The sequence below is a fragment of the Haliotis rubra genome, unplaced genomic scaffold (assembly GCF_003918875.1).
Source record: "Haliotis rubra isolate DU_JTF1 unplaced genomic scaffold, ASM391887v1 Scf340, whole genome shotgun sequence".
Lineage (NCBI taxonomy): Eukaryota > Metazoa > Mollusca > Gastropoda > Lepetellida > Haliotidae > Haliotis > Haliotis rubra.
Window position 1 is genome coordinate 1,077,161 of NW_025767014.1, and position 7,337 is coordinate 1,084,497.

Sequence of the window (7,337 nt, forward strand, 5' to 3'; positions counted from 1 at the left end):
AATGAATCTTTATATATTAGGGAAAATGTATTCACCTCAATCATATGAGTTATTAATGTGAACACGATTTTAGAAATCTGCAAAAGCGTTCAATGTTGCCTGGCGACAGTAACGTACATTACAAAATTGGGCATTAAAAGCAAATATGAAAAGTTTGAAGACAACAAGGAAAATCTAACTTATGTTGCATGGAATCATGAAGTTGTTGTGCTTTTATAAAACATACGATAACAAGTTCATAGCCATAAATTTAAAAGAAAATTGTCGGCGACAGTAATGCAACGATCTATTGAGAATGAGTGTTAATCAATTACAGACAATCTGTTTAATTTCTGTTATATAAATTCAGTTCGCGTCTATAATTAACATTTAGTCCGTTTCACTAATTCTATTTGGTTTGTTTAGCTCATTTACAGACTAATTTACAGTTTATTCACTTATATACCGACAATATTGACCTAGCTGTTTCGTTCATTTACAGTAGATCTGTCCCACTCAATTTGCAGACAATGTTTTCATATCAGGACAATCCCTGTTTCACCTTCCATTTACATTTTTGAAGAATTATGTTTTTGAAGTATTATTTCATTGATAATAAACACTTTTTAGTTGTCCTACTCTCAATAATTAATCTTATTAGTTTAAATCGCTTTAATTTTACAACCGTCTCAGGACTGCCAAACATTGGGAGAGTGGATATCATCCAAAATTATATCTATTTGTTATGTATGTTATTTTTCTGTTATTGTCACTCTAAGCATTTTGTTTAACATGTCAAATCGTTGGTTATCAAATGGAACAGACGGCAGAATGATTACAATCTTCAAAGCGCATGTAAAATACTGAATTTTTCTTTGATGCGATTCGACTGGGCTCCCGTCTATGTAACTAGTAGTTGCGGCGCTACCAACATTGGAACCCGTTTAATGTACGATTTGCTTCCCTTAGAAGATAAAGATGGCCGCCTCGTCACTTATGATTGAATTTGTTTTTCTTGAATCAGCTGACGACAGCGTTGACATTTAGTACATAGGTATGCAGTGATATTGCAATGGCGCAAGTAGACGTTTGTTTCAAGGAAAGCAAAACAAACTTTTCACGGAACTTATGTTTTAAAAATAGACGGTGACCGTCTTATCTTAGTCTAGTTATATAACAGGTTGGGGAAACCTACCGATCGGCCTATAATAGGCCAAACGGGATATAATAGGCCGTTCCGCCTATTTTGCTATAGGCTGATTGGCCTATAATTATGATATTTATCAAATAAATTTGAAGTGGTGCATTTCCGCATGAGGATATTAACATCATTCAAGTTTTGATGTTCTAAGGTTCTCATTCAAACCCTTTTTGAGCATTTTCATCACATAATAAAGGAGTTTGGAAATTGCTAATTAAATATAAGACTAGAATATTTTTGACAATTTTCACTGAAAATTAATGACATAGATATTCAGTTTTAGTTGTCAAAATGAAAATCTGTTCTTAAATGAAACATCTTTTCCTGAACAAATTTCCATTTTGTCCAAAAACTCATTTTTTTCATGCTGAGCAGGTCCATTAACTATTCATCTCTATGATCTAATAAAACCATTTCATGCGGAAATTGATAGTTTGTGAAATGTTAATAATAATGGTCAAATATAGCCTGATCGGCCTATAGCAAAATAGGCAGAATGGCCTATAATATCCCGTTCGGCCTTTCATAGGCCGATCGGTAGGTTTCCCCAACCTGTTTTATGCTGGACTACCGTACTGGGTGAGTGAATCATATTGTTTTACGCCAGTCAGTGATATTTCAGCTATGTCACAACGACCAGAGAGTCACCGTCTGGGGAAAGAGTTCCTTACGTACCCCTGCCTATTTTTGTGATGAGCAAACACTATAGTTTATAGTTAAAAATTAGGTAGGGGCAAGTACGTACAGCACTCTTACCCGCATAACAAGAGGATATTATTTATTCCCACTTTTTTTAGTTCAGCCAGCTAAACTGGCCGAGAGCCGCGATGCGGTCCTATACAGTCAAGCCCACATCGCAGCTCTCGGCTAGGTAGGAAAACGTTTAGCTGGCTGAACTACTCTTTTCTGAGCGTTATGATTACTTAAAATACACAATGTATCAGTTAAGAGGCACTTATTACAATATCTTGACAATGAAAATTGTCATCCTTCTGGGGCACAGTGCCATTGCTTCATTTGTTACACTTATAATATGCTCTCTGAACACTTGAAAGGCAATATATCTAATGACCTAATTACTCTCTGTTTCTTGCAGTTTACCTGTGATGGGACTAATGAACTGAAACAAAATGAGTGTAAGCAACCTACCTGTTGTCATATCAACCAGCACAGCTGTTTGTCAAGACTGGGTCACCCTGCTGACAGCTATCAACAACAATGACATTGATACAGTGCAAGTGTGGCTACGGACTAAAGACACATCCCCCAACTTTGTATACGATGGACAGAACCCAATATGCCAGGCTGCCACTGCTGGGTTTGAGGACATTGTTGACCTACTGTTGCAGTACAAGTGTGACCCCCTTCAACCAGACCTATCCGATCATATGTGGTTTAGACAACCGATCCACATGGCAGCATCAAAAGGTCATCTTGAGGTTGTGAGGAGACTTGTTCGCCGAGGTGTCGACATCAATAGCCGTGACAGTGATCATCGTACACCACTCCACTGGGTTTCAACGTATGGTCACATTGACCTAGTGGAATATCTTCTTTCTGCAGGTGCATGTGTCAACATTGCCCAGATTGATGGGTTCACGCCAATGCATGCAGCCACATGCTTAGGACATGATGATGTTTGCAAGTTATTAATTGCCAATGGTGCTGATGTAAACCGTGCAGACAAAGATGGATGGACTGCACTTCATACCGCAGTGTGTTATGGCTATGAGAACGTTGTTGAGACCTTGCTCGACGCCAGTGGTTCCATACATCAAACCACAAATGACGATGAAAACTGCTTCCATATTGCTGTCAGTAGTGGCCATATTGATATTGTTAAAATGATCTACAAAAGAGGTGTTCGTTCTGGTGAGAAAAACATCAATGGGTTCACAGCTTTCCATTTGGCAGTGTACTACAACAAACCGACTATTGCCCAGTTCCTGATACAGAAGAATGTGGACATGTGCACTGAGAACTATGCAAAACAGACTCCACTATACCTAGCTGCAGTAAGGGGTGAGGAGCGACTCCTGCAGATGATGCTCGATGGAGGGTATGAGGTGTCACGGGAAAACTGGCTCCACTACAACACAGTGCCTGCAGCAATCAAAGACACTAAGATAGCGGAGACCCTCCTCTATATGGCCAGAAATTCCAGGACACTCCGGGAAATCACATGCTTGTTTTTGAGGAGATATCTTGGTGACAACATGGATCAGCTTGTGCATGATTTGCCTCTGCCGTCCAGATTGAAGGAACTCATTTGTTTCAAGACATTTGACTTTGGGGATGGATGATGTGAGCTCAAAAAGATTTTTACACTTTTGCCAAGTTTACTCTTTGTGATAAGTCTGATGCATAATGAATGATCACATTGATGTATTTATCAATTGAAAATAAATATGTTATTTATAAGGTTGAATACTGTTTTTAACATTATTACAGATGATTTGCTTGATAACACCATACTTAGTTTCTAACTTTACATAATCCAGTTCATTGTGTATTAGTACTTCCCTGAACATTGTAACAATAAACAAAGTACCAATATCACAGAAGATTCAGCAAAGTAGAAAAAATGCACTCTTTATTAATCTATGAAAATGGGTGGTGGGTTAGCCTAGTGGTTAAAGCAATCGCTTGTCATGCCAAAGACCTGGGTTCGATTCCCCACATGGGTACAATGTGTGAAGCCCATTTCTTATATTCCCCGCTGTGATATTGCTGGAATATTGCTAGAAGCAGCGTAAAACCAAACCCACTAATCGATGAAAACAATGATAAATATGTTGGATATCTTTATGAAAATTTAAGGAAGACTGTCATATAAAAACGAATGTTTGTGGGTGGGCCAGTTAGAAAAATTACGTATCTCAGGTGTTTTTGCGATGCACAAATGAAGAGAATGGACAAAAATGCACAAAAATCCAGAGAACCTACCTACAGTGCTAGTCTGTCTCAGTCCCTTAACCGCATTATTTTCCTTTCTGCCCAGACCTTTCTGCAATACTAAAGCCCTAAATGATGCTAGTCAGGATTTTCTCAGGTTCTGAATCTCCCATCTGACTGGGGCTCCTTTTCAATTTAAAAGGATATATTTGTTTCTATCAAAATGATATACTACAGCACATCAAGAGTAGTTATCTGTGTCTGTTATTTCACCCATGTCATGACCACTGTCTACATGATCACTGACTCATTCCACTCTCTGAAGTCATTATCTAACCACTCTCTGAAGTGATGATCTGACCACTCTCTGAAGTGATGATCTGACCACTCTCTGAAGTGATGATCTGTCCACTCTCTGATGTCATTATCTGACCACTCTCTGAAGTGATGATCTGACCTCTCTGAAGTCATTATCTGACCACTCTCTGAAGTCATTATGCTACCACTCTCTGAAGTCATTATGTGACCACTCTCTGAAGTGATGATCTGACCACTCTCTGAAGTCATTATCTGACCACTCTCTGAAGTCATTATCTGACCACTCTCTGAAGTGATGATCTGACCACTCTCTGAAGTGATGATTATCTGACCACTCTCTGAAGTCATTATCTGACCACTCTCTGAAGTGATGATCTGACCACTCTCTGAAGTGATGATCTGACCACTCTCTGAAGTCATTATCTGACCACTCTCTGAAGTGATGATCTGACCACTCTCTGAAGTCATGATCTGACCACTCTCTGAAGTCATTATCTGACCACTCTCTGAAGTGATGATCTGACCACTCTCTGAAGTGATGATCTGACCACTCTCTGAAGTGATGATCTGACCACTCTCTGAAGTCATTATCTGACAACTCTCTGAAGTCATTATCTGACCACTCTCTGAAGTCATTATCTGACCACTCTCTGAAGTGATGATCTGAAAGTACAGAACACAACAAAGTGTTTATTACTTTACAGGACCCTCATATTACCAGCAAGGACCCGTAAAATATATTGATGGGGGCTGTAGTACTGCAGAAAGGGCTGGACAGAAAGGAAAATAATGCGGTTAAGGGACTGAGACAGACTAGTGCTGTAGGTAGGCTCTCTAGATTTTTGTGTATTTTTGGCAAAACCCTGGTATTTTAGAAAAAGTCCAGTCTCTTACACACAAATTTATATTCTGTTCTTGGCATTTTCCTCAGTGTTGTCTGTGATCAACCTGTGTAGGTTCATTAGTAAAAGGGGCGGTGGGGTAGTCTAGTGGTTAAGGCGTTCGATTGTCGCGCTGAAGACCCGGGTTCGATTCCCAACATGGGCACGTGTGCTGCCCATTTCTGGTGTCTCCCACCGTGATATTGCTGAAATATTTCTGAAAGTGGTGTATAACCAAACTCACTCACTAATTAGTAAAAGAATCAAGAATGCTTGTATTTTGGGTGTAAAATCATTTATTTGCATTAATAAAATCAACACTTATATTTGAAGAATGCCATTTTCTTAATAATATATTCTTTCAAACAGGTTTGTCCGTCCGGGTAGTATATACATTCATGACATGTTCACATAACTGGCTGTTTCAACACTATGGGTACAAATAAACAATCTCTTACATGGTCAATGAGTGAACGTTGTGTTAACATGATTCAGAAATTGTAAGTATTTCATGTGTAATTAGTACATAGAAGCCATATTTATTCTGGTTTCCCAATTTGAAACAAGTACTGTCAGACATGCACGTTTACATATTGCTATTAAAGCCGTCTTCATGGATTACAGATGGTGCACATCCCTGAACCATAATGATAAACTATAATCATCCATCACAGAAAGGACTTTTTGTAAGAGAAGGTTATGGGTGAGTTTGATTTTAGGCTGCAGCTGGGGACTTGCACATTGGACTTCATGTATAGTTCCCATGTAGGGAATCAAACCTGTGACTTTCAACATTACCAAAAGGCTACCCCATTACCTGTGGATAGGTCTGTCAGCCGTGGGATGAGAAGTGACAAACTCGGATTTTGATTTGCAAACACACTTTTGAATAGACCATAAAGTAAATTTAAAAAGATAAATGATAAAACACAATGCAGAGGCCCAGATAAGCTGCGTATCCGGGTAAAATACGCGTAGAATTACGCATTGAAAAAACTTTGTTGCGTACCAATTACAGCATTTAAAAGGTAGATACGAAAAAAGTTTAAAACAAATGCATACCGAATATATTTATAAAATTCGCTTGCGTAATGAAAAAGACATTGATTGCTATCAAGTTGTACTGTTAGTATAGGACAAGTGTTGTACTGTCAGTATAGGATGAGTGATTTTTCATGAAATCATTTCCATTATATATTTAAGTTGGTTTTGATTAGGTATGACATAAGGCAGAACATACCTGCTCAGTAAACTTGCTCAATGACATAATACTTACGTGAGTAAAGTGACTGAAATACGCACATATTTGAAAGCAGTGGGTAGCGGAAAATGAAATACCCACTCAACATTCATAATACCCACTCCAAAAAAATACAGTGGGTACAGTTCCCACATGAGCTAAATCTTATCTGGAGCTCTGACAATGGCATACACTGAACACATGAAGAAAGTTAGGTATCATTATTAGTAGCATTGTGGGTGTCTTTTCCTCTTGTGTTTTAAGAACCACTTAAAAACAACTACATGTATATAATCAAATGCAGGCTGCAGTAAAATATGACCTAATACACATACTACAACAACAATCACTTATCAGTGTGTAAACTTGGGTTAAAATCTGAAACTTAATATTGGAAAAGAAACACAACAAACTGGTCCAATTACTGAGCAAAATAAGAAATATTTACGCAGGATTATTGCAATATTTTTTCAAAAGAAATTTACTTGAGCACCTTTCAACAATTAAAACACAACCATGATTGACAGTACCACCAATGAACCAGTATGAAACAATGACATTGGTATGACAAACGTGCATAATAATTATATTAATACATGTAACACTAATATACCACTGAACATTTCATTAGGATAATCATGTCATTCTTTTCCAATAAACACTTTACATGTTACGAAAATCAGTTTTTTGCATCATGGAAAGATAAAAGTATCCTCATAAAAAATGAAGTGGTTTTGGGACCGTTCATAATATATGGCTGGGGTGTGTGTGTGTGTGTGTGTGTGATGATGATGATTTTAAGGGGAGGTCACCCATTTTGTTC

General features: G+C 38.0%; 1 protein-coding gene across 2 annotated transcripts; it reads left to right on the top strand.

Annotated features, from left to right (window-relative positions):
* The first annotated feature begins 918 nt into the window (after window positions 1-918).
* LOC124284662 (ankyrin-1-like) lies at window positions 919-3,605 on the top strand. 2 transcript variants are annotated; one of them, XM_046720767.1, is made up of 2 exons: window positions 919-1,033; window positions 2,277-3,605. In XM_046720767.1, the coding sequence occupies exon 2, from the start codon at window positions 2,311-2,313 to the stop codon at window positions 3,481-3,483; it is 1,173 nt and encodes a 390-aa protein (XP_046576723.1). In that variant the 5' UTR covers window positions 919-1,033; window positions 2,277-2,310; the 3' UTR covers window positions 3,484-3,605. The 2 variants fall into 2 exon arrangements, with proteins under 2 accessions (XP_046576723.1, XP_046576724.1); XM_046720768.1 differs by lacking the exon at window positions 919-1,033 and adding an exon at window positions 1,548-1,759.
* The last annotated feature ends 3,732 nt before the right edge of the window (window positions 3,606-7,337 follow it).